Here is a 17,561-nt window from a genome sequence, read left to right on the forward strand (position 1 = left end):
TATCAAAATTCATGTTCTGCGGTAATTATTTCTTCTTTCGGTTACTGTTCCAGTTGTTTCGTTAATTGTTAGTTATGGTATTTGGTAACACTTTATTTGACAGTGGCGCCATAAGACTGTTATAAGACCATCATAATTATGACATGACATTGCCATGAGCATTAATGAATGCTTATAGACAGGGCCGGCCCAGGCCATTTGGGGGCCCTAAGCAAAATAATGCAAAGGGGCCCGTATTTTTGGCCCACCATTTCGTCACAGTATACTGTGAAACCCATACATGCAATCCAACCCATAGTCCATATTTTGTATATTAATCAGATTTTGTTGCACTGTATACTTAAAACTTCTCCCCCCAAATGATTGTCAGTACTTACAGTAGATAGCGCCAAACCTTTTTCTAAAAGAGGAAAGAAAGAAGTTAAAGAAGAATTTTTATTTTTTTAAAGCTTGTAATCAAGTATCAAAACTCACAAAAGTCAAATAAAGCAAACTGTAGTTAAAAAAAAAAAAAAAAAATTGCCAGATTGGGGGGCCCCCAAGTGGTCAGGGGCCCTAAGCACCTGCATAGTCTGCGTATAGGCTGGGCCGGCCCTGCTTATAGAATAGAATAGAATAAATAGAATAGAACCCCTTATTGTCATTACGACACATTTTGTGTCATCCGGGAAATTATCTCACTTTTGAATGGATGTGAAGATCCTAGCTGGGCATAAATGGAGTTAGTGACATAAATCATAATGTCATTAATGCCCATGAAAGGGTCAAGTCATAATTATGATGGTCTTTTGGCAGTCTTATGACGCCGCTGTCGAAGAAAGTGTTACCTATTAATCCAAATTAATCAACTATAAGCCACAGGATTCAAAACGAGGGAAAAAAGTAGCGGTTTATAGTCTGAAAATTACAGTACTTTGCATTCACGTGAGTATGCGGTACCATGGTAATTAAGTGAACCCTTTGGATGGGCTTTACAAACATAAAAAAACTACTCAAGTCATCCCTTTTTAAAACACCACTATCAAAAACCTCCCGACTCCCGCCCTTTAAACTTTCAGATCAGAACAGCAAGTACAAGAAGAAAGACAAAAGCAGTAAGGTCAAATGTGAATGTACAAGTTCTCTGTTTCTGTATTTCTCCCAGCAGTAAAACTCATCGCTACATCTTTAGTGAATTGTTCAGTGTTGACAGCAGCAACAAAGAGGTGCTTTCGTGCATGTTTGCGTGTGCATGTGTAAATAGGAGAGCCAAATGCTGTATTTTCTGAACCTGTAAATTACGTTTATTCCACAATTTGGCTGGGCATGTCACTTATTACTACTCACCTACTCAGATGTGCCTTGTACTGTTTATGTTTTTGATGTTGGTATTGTTTTTTTTGTTTTTGTTTTTCACTCACTACTCCCAGATTTGGCAGTCTTTCAGAAATGTAGACTTTAATGGATTTCGAATTACATTGAGAGTTTGTTAAATTTGTTGTGTTGTTTAGGCGTTATATAATTAACTGTTAATATGCCACATTAACAAATGCCTATTTAGCCTTTAGCAAACAACAAATCACAGCAAAGCAGATCCACACACAAGTAGGCCTGCAGCTGAAATTCATAAATTTTCTTTAAAAACGTATTGAGTATTCCTAACACTGTTAATTTAAAATGAGTCGTACATACTTGAAATATCACGTTTGTTGGCAATACTGAGTATTGAATAATGAGTAAGATGAACTGAATTAAAATTTTGTGAACTAGAAATATTAAATTAAGTGAACTTGTGAATGTTAACCTGTGTGAAGTTGAATTCAGGCTCATTCCCAATGATTTCAAAAGTGTCATAGTCAGCCAGGTTTATTAGCCCTATTGTCCATGCACTGCGCTGTCATTGAGATAATCTGGGTTTGAAATCCCGCTTGGATTAAATTATTTTATGTGTAGGATAATATACTTAAATTTTAAACCTATTTACTCAATTAGATGTTTGTGTTCAGACTACTTTATGGAAATCCAGTTTACTTAAATGAAATAATATTACTTGACAGTGAAGTGCATGCCATCATTTTAGGAATTTAAATAGTTAAATATCAGTAGTACTGCTGTATTTCAAGCCTATTCTGTCATAAACTCAACATAATCTAATAATTATTCGTCAAGTATTTGTAAACCCACATATTTTACATCTTAAATTATTGGGCTCCCATTTATGGCGTTAGACGTCCAATCTATTTGAAGTGGGAGAATTGACAGAGAATGAACGAACCAAATTCGTTACCACCCTCCAATTTCAGAAGGATTGGACGTCTACTATGATTAACTCCGTACGTGACAATGGCAGCCAATGAGGTTACTACTACACTCGACTGCAATTTAATTGAATCAATCTCTAAGAACGCCATTTAGGTTTTGTTATTGTATTGGAGCATCAGTAATAGCTTTGCTTAGTTTTAATGGTCCACTATTTCAGTGCCACTGTCAATAATAGACCACCGATCATTCACATCCGAACTTTCGCCAATGAGAGCCACTGAATGGCTCAAATCAACTATTGGAGTATTTCAGTTGGACCAGACCAGTAACCAATACATTATGTTCATCATCGCATCATTTAAAAACTCACCGGCAACATTCCTGCTCCTCACACCGCTCCTGCCGCGGTTGGAAAAAGAACTTTCTCTTGTCCTTTCCTAATTTCGTCTTCCCAATGTGTGCCTTTGCGTCTCTCGATCCAATCCCAGACTTCTCCGAGTGCAGCAGACATCCAGATGCATGGAAATGCCAAAAGTCCTGCTCCCTTCTTTCCTCTCAACCCCTCCCCCGTCCTTCCTTCCTTCCTGCCGTCTTCCTCCCTGGCTGTTACTCTTGATCGCTTCACCCACCACCAGGGAGACCTCACATGGTTGAAATCAAATGTAATGTTATCATACAATACAAAACTATTTTTTAATTGTTTATTAATCAGTTGTTGGGCTTCGAGTGCTCTAAATTTGAACTAGGTCACCGTCCGGTTCATCCTTCACATCTGTCTCTCCTCCCCCATCCAACAAATTATTTTTTTTAAAATTGATTTTTAATATAGGTTTATGGTTTAAAATGTTGGAAATTATTATTGAATTGGGTTTTTTTTTCAAGGAATATTCATCGGACGTGTCAGTTCACTTGCAGGACATTCCCCTATGGGCAGAGTGTAGCCAAAGCCGATTACTGTTTATGCAAGCAATTGGATATTTTTCATATTTTCACCAGTCATTTTGATGTGGCTGCAATTTAACGAATTTTATGTACTATATACCTACTTTGAAACGACAAAAAAAGATAACTGTTATATAATAAATGCGAATAAACGTTTGAAATAAAAATATTCTCCAATTCATGATAAAACAGGTCTTGGACGATAAGAATCCATTTAAAAAACATCAGTGATAAGCGCGTGAGACTTTGGCTCCCTCTACTGTCCGCCGGAGTCACTAACACAGTGGTTCTTAACCTTGCTCAGGGTACCGAACCCATGAGTTTCACATGTGTATTAACCGAACCTTTGGGAATTAGAAAAATCTTTTTTTTTTTTTTTTTTTTAATTTAAAATCGATAAATCTAAGCTAGCAAGGTAAAACCCAAGTGAATTTCCATTCAATGTTCTTCTCATTTAGACAGCAGGTTTTTAAACAGGCCAAAAGTTTTTATCATTATGCCTGCAACATCATCGGACCACTAAACCAAGACTAGCCCAATGCGTATATCTTAGAATTTTTCGTTCAAATTTCGAGGAATATATCTTATATGGTTCAACATTATAGATGCTTGGTTGCTTGACCGTGCAGTTTCTGTCATGTATACATCTCAAATGATATCAATTTTAATGAAAAAACCTGCACGAAATGATCGCCAAATTTGTACACACAGTCATTATGTTAAAAAAATTAAACATGAATCTTCTCACAAATCCAATAAACAGTGTGAATTTACATTAAATAATTTTGCCTTTTGTTTCTCTTTTCACATTGGAAAATGAAATAAACTTGATTAATTTCACACGGTTTCAATTTCATGTTTTCATGTCGACATTCTCATTCTATCACATCCTTGCCTCACATACTATTTTCAATTTTTCATGGTGTAAAATGTGACGCAAATGTTTTTATTTGTTTATTTTTTATGTAAACGCAGTGCACAGTACCTGTAGGTTGTACTTCCTCATACCAAGTGAGAGTCAACCTTCCACTGAGCAAACCAGTTTTTTTCTCCCGTCAGATAGAGGACTAGCAGTTGAAAGAATTTGTATAAAGCCTGTAAATTGGGGACCAACCAGACCAAAACCTGGTCTAAAACAACACGTTGCCTAGATTTCAGCGTTCAAAAATAGGGCCCTGCGTGTCTTAACCTTCACCGAACCCCTAGGGTTCGATCGAACCCAGATTAAGAAGCACTGCACTAACACAATTACAGTCGGTTTTCAACCCATTCACCATGCCATTGACAACGACAGATTTCCAATCAGAGGTGGGTAGAGTAGCTAAAATTTTACTCAAGCAAGAGTAGCGTTACTTCAAAATATTACTCAAGTAAAAGAAGTCATCCAAAAAATGTATCCAAGTACGAGAAAAAAAAAAAGTATCCAGTGAAAAGAATACTCAAGTAATGAGTAACATTATGAGTAACTGAGTAATATTTTTATTTATGTATTTTTTTAAACAATGTTTTTTTTTTTTGTCCTCTCAGCACAAACATATCTATATGAACTGTTGTTTTATTGATACTGTACAATAACCCATTACGTATCTGCTAAAGCCAAAGAAATACAAAAAAAAAAAAAAATTATTCTAGCAAGAAAAAAAAAAAAAAAAAAAAAAAAAGACATGAAGCATTAGTCTTCCAAAGAGCATGAGTGCCCTCTAGTGGAGAAAATAGTTCCTAATTTGAACAGTGAATAATACCTTCATGGTTACTATTATGAAATTAACAGTGTCATATCTCCGGTTTTCCGTGGTCAATTGGTGCTAAATAAAAACTGGGAGAGAGGTTTAAATCCGCGCTTCTGAGTCATGTTGAGGGCAGGGCTTGATGTCAAATACTTCATTTTTTATGGCGCTTTAAAGACGCCACGTGATTGCACAGGCTGCAGTGATCATAGAACGGCAAGCTTGAGTCTGATTGGTGTAATGGAGTCATATGATAATTGTTGCGGCGTCTCATTGGTGAAAAATTGGTAGAGCTGCTTTTGGCATCGCTGGCAAAAAAATAATATATCTAACACGTACAATAAAGAGGAAAAATAGTAACGACTCTTGTGTAGCAAAGTAGCGGACTAAGAGCAGCGTTTTTTTCCCCACAAATCTACTGAAGTAAAAGTAAAAAGTATGGCTTAGTAAACTACTCTTAGAAGTACATTTTTCTCAAAAAGTTACTCAAGTAAATGTAACGGAGTACAGGTAACGCATTAATACCCATTTCTGCTTCCAATCCATTTTGACTGGGAAGGTTGGCAGTGATGGTCCGATGCCCCGGGAAAGAGAACATGCAATCTGTATATTGTAATAATTAACGGTTTATTCAAGGCAGTGTTCTAATTTTAACAATAAGTGGTGGGTCAACAGAATAATATATATCTGACAATGAGGCATTGTGAAGGGGCCCAAAGAATCGTTAAAACATGGTCCAAAAGGCGTAAACCAGAATATGAGTGATTCCCTCAGGCTACGTGCTTGTTGTGTAATTATGTGCAGCATTGTCAGAGTGGCTTCACATGGAACCAATAGTCGGTTCAAGGTTGATTGGATTTAGTGACCGACCTGACAACACATCAACACTTTACTAGAATGGCAGCAATGAGTTGCCTACATGTATTCAGAAGAATCCCTAAATTTGGTCTAAACAGTGACAAAAAAATGAAACAACTTGATCAATTCAATTCATTGGCTGCCATTGACGATGACCCAAGTCCAATTCAATTTGACTGGATCACTGGCAGCGATCAAACGATGATCAAATTGCCTCCAAATTTGGATATCCCCTGTAGTGTTTATGCTTTGTACAAGTACACAAATAAGTCTACTCATCACGTTTAATATTAACAGGTATATCACACAAACACAGTAAAATAAATAAATCATCTGTACAGATAAAAAGGAAAAGCAAATAAACCAAGTTACACATTAATTTTAGTCTAACACAAAACACAAACAAGTGCACCAAAGATGACAAGAACTTGCCATATTGGCAAAAGTTGTCCTCTATGGTTTAAAAAAAATGTAGGTACAGTAAGTGTGTCTATGCGGTCTGTTACATACAATGCACACCAATGACTATAAACAGTCTGGCATGGATTACAGTGATCCAATATACTATATACCATGTAGACAGAACACAGCACCATGAAAGGAAAGGCCAGGCAAATAAGAAAATGTTTTTTTTCCCCCATGGTTCTCACAGCTGAGACAACTGATAAAATGTTCATCATATAGTCAAAGTATTTGCCTCCCTGATTGCTGAGATTTTTTTGTTTTTTGCACATTTAGCACTTAAATGTTTTTGGAGAGAGAATAATATGCAATTATTTTGTTTGTTTTTAAGGGTACTGCAGAGAAAACAATTCTTAACCTATTGCCCATAGCAAGACTTGGTGACCATCGGTGAAAACTCGCAAACAATATTCTACAGAGAAACACAGTGACATGGAACAAATACTGGGCACATTAGAACTGAATAACACAGTGACATTTGCCTAAAACAGTTCCGTTTGCTTTATGTCTGGCGTACGTATATGTGAAGATCTTTTCTTAACATTACTATCTGTGCTACATCCTGGAAACTAGTTTGAATAAAGGTTGGAACTACACATAAACAACATTCACAAAGTAAACATTTAAAAGGAATAAAAATAAAAATGGGTGTGTCACAAAACAAAGTCCAATAATTTATTTGGATGTAAAAACCATCAGATGCAATATTTAATATTTACAACAAAAAAAAAGTTTTTTTTGTGTCGCAAAAGCCAACGACGACCAGGTCATGACTGCTAATAGTGACGTCAAATTAAATGTTGGTAATGAAAAACACACCTAACGAAATTGCTGTGAAAAAAAACACATCCTACCCACGTTCCTTTGTTAATTTGGGATTCTTCGGTAAAAAAAAAAAAAAAAGTCTTGAGAATGCTGTCCCTCTTCTGTCTGCTTTTTAATGTTTCAACTTTTGTTCACTGCTTTTGTGATAGTTCTTTTCTTCTTTTTTTTTTTTTTTTAATATTCATGTGAGTGGTATTGAGATGATCAATGCAAGCTACACATTACAGTAAACAATTGGCGTCTGGAGTTGCTACTATCAACAATCTCTTGAGAATGCCAAAATTCCTGTGCGCAAAGGGAGGGCTGTAAGGATACATGGCCTCTGTTACATCTTGGAATCTTGAATAACATTATTCCGTAGGCCTTCATTTTGCCAATACAGTACTATAAAGTGGTAGCATAGCTACCTTATTTTTAGCATTGAATTGTACAGTGTAGAAAGTAGTGCTGCAATGATTAATCGATTAACTCAAGTAACTCAATTAGAAAGAGTCAAATTAAATTTTGCTACTTCGAGTATTCGTTTAATCAAAGTGGCGTTGTAATGGTTTGTTTTGAAAGTGTTTGCATTCAGTTTTATTGATTTCGAAGGATACACTGCTCTCTAGCGGCAACAGTGAATATGACATAACTCATTTCACATGGCTGCTCCCTGTTAAGAACAACATGAGCTAGGTTTTTGTTTGCGCTAATGTTTTTTTTAATGCATTCATAGTTTGTTTACAGGTCTATTTAGCCGTTTTTGTTGTGGGAATATGTGTTTGAACCATTTCTTAACAGCATTGTAAAAAAATGTTTTATAGCATTTAAGATAGTGGACTTTTGCTATGTAAGTTTGCCAATTTTTCTTTTGTTGTACTTAGATCCTTATTTATTTATTTTTATACTGTTTGAGGCTCAGCTCAGGTATTTTAAATTTTTATGTTCCTTATCCAACCAATTCAGGGTGTCCCCTGCCTACTGCCCGAAGTTAGCTGGGATAGGCTCCAGCACCTCCGCGACCCTCGTGAGGAATAAGCGGCATGGAAAATGAATGAATGAATGTTCCTTATCCGATTACTCGATTATTTGAACTAAGTAGTTCCTCGATTAATCAACTACTAAAATAATCGATAGCTGCAGCTCTAGTGGAAAGGGCTCAATAATGTTTTTTTTTTTGCTTGCGACACAACCAACCCCCTTTTAAGTATGTAGGAAGAGCTGATACTTAACTCATTTTCAGCCATTGGTGACGTTAGACGTCCAATTCATTTAAACCGACTGGCTGTGAATGCTCATCTTTCAGTGCCATTGACATCTCTAGACATCAAATCCAGGGAGAGGGCAAAAAGTGCATTCGCCCAAGTCAAAATGGATTAGACATCTAGCTCCATCAATGGCAGTCAATGACTATCAAAGAAGTGAACCTAAAATGCCTGAAAATGAATAAGGAAGTGATCAAAATCTTTCATGGCACATCTTGTGCACGTCACGAGTTAAATAAATGACCCAAAATATGAAGACATGTTTACCTGTTAAGACTTTTCAAAATTTTTGTCTACAAATTTTGCACAGTTGTAAAATGAAAATGACTTGGCACACTTGCGGAGTCCAAGTTAATAAAAAAGTGAGTCAAAACTTACGACACAATTCTAATCACTTCTGAGGTCATCTTACTATTATGTTTTACACAAGTCTTCAACTTTTTAAAAGATACAATATCATCAAAACATGCTTGAACCACCTACTAAACTGCTACTGTATTGTGCATGTCTGTCCGTTAGCATCTTTGGAGCGCAAGCACAGTTTGGGTTTGTAGTTTTCCAGGAAAAGCAGCTGCTTTGAGTTGAAGGCTCCACGTCGCTTCCTGGGGAAGAGCATTTTAAAAACAAAATCCACAATGCTTGAAACCATAGGAAAACAATATCCGCAAGTTTGTTCGTAAAGCAGGTATCCGTGCCCGTCGGACAGTGTAATGTTTGTCATCTACAGTAGAATAAGGCAAAAATTACATCATAGGTGGTCATGTACTCACAGTCTTATGAAGTGAACAGCATCTTCATACTCCATTCCACACTCGATTAGAGCAAGGGCTACCAGGACTGGAGCTCTGGAAACAAAAAGCCAATTTCAACATAGTAAATCCATCTTAATGCTTGTTTAAGTGCCTCTCATATAAACGTAGAGGTCAATTTTGGCCTTTATCGATCAGTCTTTAACAGTCATTGATTTTTCAACTGGTGGGACGCAAACCAATTTTTTGACACACAGACCTCTTATGAATGCTTTCCTGCCTCGTTAAGACAAAAAAAAATGCCCCAAAACCTCCAGACGACAGACCAGCCTAATTTTCCAGTTCCAGTTTTCAGAGGCCTAGTATGCCTATATTGTTCAGCATTTAGCATAAATGCACAAATGTACATCATACATTTAAGGGCAAATGTACCTTCCCAGTCCAGCAACACAATGCACAGCTACACAGCTGCCTGGCTCATCTCGAAACTTTGTCTGTAAAAGACTCAGCCAGTCGTCGACCACTTGATCTGGGGGGGAAGAACCGTCATCAAATGGCATATCCTGGAAAAAAAGATATGTGAATTGAGGAGACCCTGCAGTTGTATGACTTTAGCTTGGTCATATACTACGAATGGACAAATAATTAAATTTGGCACTAGCATATGTAATTTCTGGAGAAACTGTAGTATTTTGGTTACTTCCTATTAATATTGAGGCATTTTCAGGTCATTTCCTTGATAACTCATTGGCTGCCATTTACAGAGGTCGATATCCAATCCATTTTGACTTGGCAGGATGAATGAATGCTCGTTCATCTATTCTGTTTTAGCTAAAATTAAATAAACCATTAAGTAAATATATCATACATTCAAGAAAATCTGGTTTGAAAGTGTCACTCACCAGGACCCGAATGCCTTCTTGTTCCACTGGTGCCTTGTCATAAGTAGCAGCACAAACCCTAACCAAGGTGTTAGCTCCATATGCCTTTAGATCCTTTGGATGAACACACATACATTAATTTAATATGTTGCAACATGCTTTTCCAACGAGGAAAAACAAGCACGTAATGGTACAAATGTTATTGTAACAAAAATAAACATTGCCCTACCTCTATAAATCTTCCAAGTTGTGCGTTAGTGGGGTTGTGCGTGATGAGAAACCTTAAACAGTCATAAGTGATTTCCACTGGAGCAAGTCGATTCATGTTTTCACCCGCAAAGGTCTTATGTTAGACAGAATGAATGATTGACAAAATCTTAAGATTGAGTGAGACGGGGAAATTGAGAGCAAAAAAAAAAAAAGATCAAACCAGACTTCCTTTAAAAATGTCAACCCATCCAGAGAGGTAAATCAGATAAGCAAAAGATGACAAGGACAAACGAGTGGGAAGTGGAAAGAAAGGGAAATATGATTGAGAAGAACAAAAATAAAAAACAGAGCCTCTGCTGTTTTGAAAGATTTCTTCATGAAGTTTTAACAAGATGACAGGAAAGACCTGAAAAGATAGTGACAGTGTGTTATTCTGATATCTTGCATTATTATTATTATACTGTATAATGATTACCATCACTAAGTGCTGTATGATATGACGATATACATTGACAACATGATATAACACATTCGATGGACAATTTACTAGTCTTTGCCTATCGTCATAAATAGATCTGTTTCTTCAATACACATTTTGCCCAGCAGATGGCGCCCAATTTGCAGTGACTTCCTACATTGATTGAATTCAAAATGCCATAGTAGTAGTATCAATCAAGATATCCTTAATTCCACTCAGCAGTTAGCAAGTTGGTTCCCTCTGCCAAACATATGTGAGTAATGCATGCAAGAAAATTGAAAATAGCAACACATGTAATCCAAACTGAACAAAAATAACACTTGTTCCAACATAATGAATAATTCAGCAGTTTTAAAAGTCAAAGCCACTCGCCACAAGTATTAGTTGATAATTAGATGTCGTTACCTTTTAGCAACAATTTGTACGCGACTGCGCTACTTCTGTTAGCACTGGATGGTTTTAGGTTGCAGCATTACGTTGGTACCTCGACATACGATCGCTTCGACACACGATCTTTTCGACATCTGACGTAAAATTTGACCCGCCATTTGTTTCTACATCCGACAAGATGCTCAAAATACCACGACAGGACAGCACCGCAGACGAACGCACGGCGGATTTTCTTGTGTGAGAAATCAACACAGGTTTCAAAAGGGTTGGTACAGGTGATGAAACAAAGAAAAAGGTGACACTTACCTTCTAAATGAAGATGCAAATTATAGACAAATATGAGTGTGGAGTGTGCATCCGTGAACAGGCTCAACAATATATCTCCACGGTCCTCCAACGACCACCGTTCGCCAGTCTTTCTAAGTTAAGGTGACAGTTATTACTGTGGTAACAAGTGCTGCAACGATTAATCGATTAACTCAAGTATTCGATTAGAAAAAAAAAAGATTTGAATTAAATTTTGCTGCTTCGAGTATTCTTTTAGTTAAAGTGGTGTTGTAATGGTTTGTTTTGAAAGTGTTTACATGGATACACTGCCCTCGAGTCTACTTCATTTCACGTGGCTGAATCCAACTGCTCCCTGTTAAGATCAACATAAGCTTTACAACGTAAGTTTTGTTTAAGCTAATAATTTTTAATGCATTTGTAATTTAGTTTAAAGATACAGTATATTTGGCCTGTTTTTTGGTGGGAATAAGTGTCTGGACCATTTGTTAAGAGCACTGAAAAAAAAACGTTACTATATTATTTTATTATAGCATTTAAGCTAGCGAACCATATCCAATGGTTCTTTTGTTGTACATAGATCCTCATTTATTTATTTTTTAATACTGTTTGAGGCTCAGCTCAGGTATTTTACTTTTTTATGTTCCTTATCTGATTTCTCGATTATTCGAACTAACTACTTCATCGATTAATTGACTACTGAAATAATCCATAGCTGAAGCCCTACTAGTAACATTGTCAAAGAAATCGCAAGCTTCGTCACGCTCTTATCATTTATTTCACAACTTATCCAACACAAAACGCCTACTGGCCGCCAAAGTTGACTGTGTTCTCAAGAAAACATTGAAAGTGAACGTAAACTCTTACGCTCACCGCTCCCTCTCTCTGTCAAGTCAGCCACGCGGTGCGTTCAGCTACAGTAAAAAACGTCCACCACATTAGAACCCAATTCGTTACATTATTACAGGAATTATTACTTGGGCTGCAGCTATCGATTATTTTCGTAGTCGATTAATCGATGAAGTAGTTAGTTCGAATAATCGAGTAATTGGATAAGGAACATCAACAATTAAAATACCTGAGCTGAGCCTCAAACGGTACAAAAAATAAATGAGGATCTATGTACAACAAAAGAACAATTGACTAACTTACATAGCAAAGGTCCACTAGCTTAAATGCTATGAAACGGTAACGCTTTTTTACAATGCTCTTAACAAATGGTTCAGACTCATATTCCCATAAAAAAACGGCTAAATATACCTATAAAATAAATTACGAATGCATTAAAAAGCATTAGCCCAAACAAAAACTTAGCTTACGTTGATCTTAACAGGGAGCAGTTGGATTCAGCCATGTGAAATGAGGCAGACCAGACGGAAGTGTATCCACCCTAATCAATAAAACTAAATGTAAACATTTTCAAAATAAACCATTACAACACCACTTTAATTAAACAAATACTCGAAGCAACAAAATTTAATCCGAATATTTTTTTCTAATCGAATACTCCAGTTAATCGATTAATCGTTGCAGCACTAATTAGTATTATTATTATATTACTATTCAGATTTTTATTCATAATTTATTTGTTTTGCTATGTGTAATTGCCATTTGTAATAGTACCAGCAGTATTTATTAAGGATTTAGTGTAGGTTTTTGGGCTGTGAACGAATTAATGGAATTATAATGTATTCCTATGGGAAAATCCAGCTCGACATACGACCACTTCGATTTACAAACAAGGTCCTGGAACGAATTAACTTCGTATGTAGAGGTACCAAAGTATCTAATGCTTAATATTTGTGGAAAGTCAGTTTAATGTCAATTAAAAAATGCAGTGAGTGGGGGAAAACTGTCATAATGGCGTACCGCATGCATGCTATTTTTAGACCGTGATGTCGCATCGTAAAGCGGAAGTAAAGCAGAAGTGGGACATTATAGACCCGCTCTCGCATGAAACAATGTTAATTCTGCTACTTTTCTCCGGTAATCTTTCAAAAACGAATATGCCGATCACACACTGCTTTTTTGGAACTTGTAGAAACAACTCTAGACATTATGATATATGAAGGATGTTTTCTTCATACGGTTCCCGAAACCAAAAACTCGGGAGGAAAAAATGTGAAGAATGAATCAACTTGTGCGGACTTTTAACACCAGCTCGGTGAATCCATTCACATTTCATATGCAGTAAACATTTTTGTTGGGTTGGCATGGTCTTTCAGAGGACAAAGAGGTAAGCCATTTTGATATTTTCAACCTATTTTTTAGCGTGACTTTGTGTCGTGCTGCTTCTGTCTGACAATGAATGACCTGAAAAGAATTAAAATGGTAGGCTATCTGACTACCACTGTTGCTTTTTCTGTTGTAAGAAAACAACTTTAGTAAGGGTAAAGTGTAAATAAATTATAGAATTAAGATTCATTATCAATGAAAAAATTAAAAGTGTTCATTGGCTGTTACTGAGTAGCAATTGCAATCGCTACACAAAATATAAATTACCCCCAAGAACGGTCAGAGAAGTAGGACAACCAGAGGATATAATATTTGGGAAAGACAGGGCTGGTGGTAAAGGACAGCTTGTTGAAACAGGAGAATGTAATTGTCAGCCGCGTCAGAAAAAGATGTCAACAAAAAAGCTAAGGCTATGCTAAGGTCGGCTCTTTTTTTTTAGTCTTTTACAGCCCTCGACACTCAAGGCATCTCTTTAACTGAACTTTTTTATGTACTTCCACATCTTTGCAAGTGAATTTGGCACGAGGTACATCATTTTCATAGAGAATTGGTAGGTTTAGCTTTGTAAACGATTTCTATTAATTTCCTATTGGGGACAAACGGTGGCGTATCCTCCCTTAGCAACAGTAGCTAACGTTATGAATATTAATGAGCGGAAGTGACGTGTTGCTTGCTGTACGCCATTGCATAATTTTTCAACAAATAGTTGTATTGAGTTCAACATATCGTACAGCACTACACTATTTATACAGTGTACTGCCACGCACCTGTGTTTGTGCAGTATTTGTGTTTTTTCTAGTCTCTGTGGTTCACTTGTCCACAATGAGTAGCAGGTGCTGGGCTTGGCAGAACTCTCCTTCACGCCTTGCAACTGCCATACATGAGCAGCCTGACAAAGAAATACACGGCAATATGGAAAGAGTTAAAAACATATGGTTGCATTTCTGAAATGTAGTCACGATGCTTTGACCGTTTAAACACTTGACATCAAAATGTGACTATCATTACTCACTGTGATGTGAGCTGAGGAGACAGTTCATTGAGCACACACAGGACAACGCGACTCCTCGTGGATGTAGAAACACCATTGATGATGATGCTGTTGTTGTTTTGGCTCTGCTCCTAATTCTGAATCGGATCCCGGCTGGCGACGGCCTGCTAGCTTAATGCTAAAATAGAATACAGTATCATAGTTCAGCTTAAAGCAAATAAAAAGACGACAGCGGGTCAGGAACATAGTCAGAACAGTGCTTTTCATTTGAATAGTGATCACAATGGCAGATTCCGATTGTAGACGAGACTTCCAAATGACAATGAAAAGATGACAAAGTCAAGGTTCAGGTATATTGTTTCACAACAACAGCTCACCAGTTTATTTTTTATTTTCTTTTATTTATTTATTTATTTTTGCGATGCAACCAAATCATCTAACTTGATAACTAACGTGATAACATAATATTCATTAATTTCCCCTAGCCCTTATCTTATTATTAAACCATCCCGAGAAAAAAAACGATATTATTAGAACAGTGCATGAAAATACATACAACGGCAAAGTTTAAACATTAGCATTTACAAACATTTAACAACATTTAAAAAGAAAAACAAAACAGACACTTTTTCCATTTATACCGCGGTTATTTTTCCAACAGCACGTACAACCTGTCCATATAGACGCAGATATAAAAAGGTACGAACCTTTACGTTCAGAACAAAATCCGAGACGCTGCCAGCTGAGAGCGTTATATAAAGTCAGCGTGGAAAGACATGTTGTTAAAAACTCAATTTTTTCTCTGTAATATCGCTGGTGCTAGGCTTAACATGTCAGTCCTTGTTCGAACGATAGGTATCGTACATGTGAGGGGTAGATGTCTGATGCGCAATCTAAGACATTAAGGCCGAAGTTCGTCAATGTCGGCCATCTTAAGGACAGGAATATTTGCGCCACAATATTAAATTTAACGGGTGTATAATTTAAAATAACAATAGATTGTTCAGTTTTCAACCGATTTTGAGCTTGGTTTTCGTGGATTCTTTAATATAAATGAAACATTTAAACAGATAAATCTTCATCCAGCCTTGAACATAGCGGTTTGTTTTACGGTTTGATTGATATAAAGCAAGCCATTTGTAAATCCGTCAAAGATTTGGCGAGTGTAAAGACAGAGGAAAATCACTTACTTTACGTCCTCTGTGTTGAACCCGCCAGAGGTGTTTGCTGCCGCAAGATGGCCGCTTCTCTCTCTCTCTCTCTCTCTCTCTCTCTCTCTCTCTCTCTCTCTCTCTCTCTCTCTCTCTCTCTCTCTCTCTCTCTCTCTCTCTCTCTCTCTCTCTCTCTCTCTCTCTCTGTACAAATCGGAGATATGATAAAGACCATGTAAGTCCATTGTATGTCACTATGTCACACAGTATGGAAGCCAGATTGATGGGATGTTGTTGAATTAAACAAAAGTTTTTTGTTTTTTTTAATTAAACAAACATTTGCCTGATTTTGTCCTCTTCCTGAATCGCCACAAGATGGCGACGAAGCCCTGACCAACAGAAAGGTGTAAATCTGGCGCAATCAAAAGTGATCCATTTTTGGGCAAAAAACATTTTCCGCTCATACTTGACCCCTCCTCCCCAAATTTAAATATCGACATTAATTTCCAATGGCACATTTAGCTCCCACAAAAACGTTTCCATCCACGCTTATTCAGGGGTGAAAGTGGGCCAGTACGGTCATGAACCCAGTTCCGGTATAAGATTCAGTGCCAGAACGCAGTTCCGGTATAAGATTCAGGGCCAGAATGCTGTTCTGGTACACGGTGCTTTGATTCCAAAAATATGACGGCAACTGTCATGCCGTAATGTAAAAAAAGAAAAGAAAAGAAAAATGCTAAGCTGCCACACATGCATTTCATCTCCATGAAGAAAACAATCTACCAACATCAGATTTAAATACACAAGTGTTAACAACAAGCATAATAAAGTGCTTGTTTAGTGTAATCCGTTTCCATCGATATTTATTATTTATTTTATTCCACGGACGGCATGGAGGTTTCCCCAGCGGCTGCAGTTATCTGAGTCTGACGATGATGAGTCACGTCAATGTGCGAATGCACTTGGCAAAGCAAAGTGCCTGGACTCATTTATCCGTTCAATTGGCTGACATACTGACATGTGATCAGCAGAGATAGTTAGCTCTGATTGGTTCAAATGTGCATGTTTTCTGGAACAGCACAAAAAAAAAGTTTGTTGAATTGATGCGACAAAAAAAGGGCAATGCAACAGAAAATGTGTCAAATCTTTAAGAGCAAGGAAAACGTTGAGGAGGATTATTTATCATACTTAACTTTATTTGTTCTGATGGGGAGGTTCAGAACATCTTAGCTGTCAATGTGCACTTTGGACTTATATTTGTTCATTTATGTTAGGCTACTTATTCATTTCCTTATGATTTAAAAAAGTCAATGTTTGCGCGAGCTTCAAAATATATTCCATTTCACTCTGCATAATATAAGTCATTTGTACTTATTTTTCTGAATGTATGTTACTTAAATCTTTATTGTTAAAAAAAAAAAAGAAAGCAAAAGTACATGTTTACATGAACTTCAATTTTAATATAGCCTACATCCTATGTTCTTAAGTAGTTAAAATCGAGATTTGGCATTTGGTATGTGAGGAAATGAGGGAAAATAAAAATTAGGAGATGGAGGTTGGGGTTATTGCTTTTTTTTTTTTTTTTTGCAAATCATTGAAAAAATACAATTTTGAATGAAAATCAGTTTTTGTATGTGTTATAGAAATAACTGTGCCAAAACAGTTTTTTTTTTTTTTTTTGCATTTCAGTAGTTTTATGAGGTTTGACCCCCCCCTCCCCCAAAAAAAGAACACAAATAAATAAATAAACAAAAATTTCTGGCTCTGTGGAGACCTTCACGTCGGGGAGTTCCGGTGAGAAATTCTAAACACTTTCACCCCTGCTCTTATTGAGTTTCAACTCAGACCTGCAAAAAAAAATCTCCATCTTTGGTAATATTTTTTGACAAATA

The 17,561-nt window shown here is 36.7% G+C and overlaps 2 protein-coding genes across 4 annotated transcripts in view; both read right to left on the reverse strand.

The window, feature by feature from the left end:
* LOC130930835 (apoptosis-stimulating of p53 protein 1-like) overlaps positions 1 to 3,228 on the reverse strand; it is a 53,400-nt gene extending 50,172 nt beyond the window's left edge. The window contains exon 1 of one of the 2 annotated variants that reach the window (XM_057859021.1): positions 2,612 to 3,228. In XM_057859021.1, coding sequence (XP_057715004.1) covers positions 2,612 to 2,620 — 9 coding nt within the window. In that variant the 5' untranslated portion in view covers positions 2,621 to 3,228. The remainder of the gene's footprint in view (positions 1 to 2,611) is intronic. The other variant, XM_057859022.1, reaches the window with a different exon arrangement.
* Positions 3,229 to 6,038: 2,810 nt separating this feature from the next.
* Positions 6,039 to 15,764, reverse strand: LOC130930838 (protein tyrosine phosphatase type IVA 2-like). 2 transcript variants are annotated; one of them, XM_057859028.1, is made up of 8 exons: positions 15,709 to 15,764; positions 14,540 to 14,696; positions 14,295 to 14,416; positions 10,159 to 10,545; positions 9,951 to 10,043; positions 9,481 to 9,611; positions 9,070 to 9,144; positions 6,039 to 8,901 (listed from the first exon to the last, which is right to left on the reverse strand). In XM_057859028.1, exons 4-8 carry the CDS (start codon positions 10,252 to 10,254, stop codon positions 8,790 to 8,792), a joined length of 507 nt encoding a protein of 168 aa, XP_057715011.1. In that variant the 5' UTR covers positions 10,255 to 10,545; positions 14,295 to 14,416; positions 14,540 to 14,696; positions 15,709 to 15,764; the 3' UTR covers positions 6,039 to 8,789. The 2 variants fall into 2 exon arrangements, with proteins under 2 accessions (XP_057715011.1, XP_057715009.1); XM_057859026.1 differs by lacking the exon at positions 15,709 to 15,764 and adding an exon at positions 15,226 to 15,398.
* Between the last annotated feature and the right edge of the window lie 1,797 nt (positions 15,765 to 17,561).

This window comes from Corythoichthys intestinalis, chromosome 15 (assembly GCF_030265065.1).
Source record: "Corythoichthys intestinalis isolate RoL2023-P3 chromosome 15, ASM3026506v1, whole genome shotgun sequence".
NCBI lineage: Eukaryota > Metazoa > Chordata > Actinopteri > Syngnathiformes > Syngnathidae > Corythoichthys > Corythoichthys intestinalis.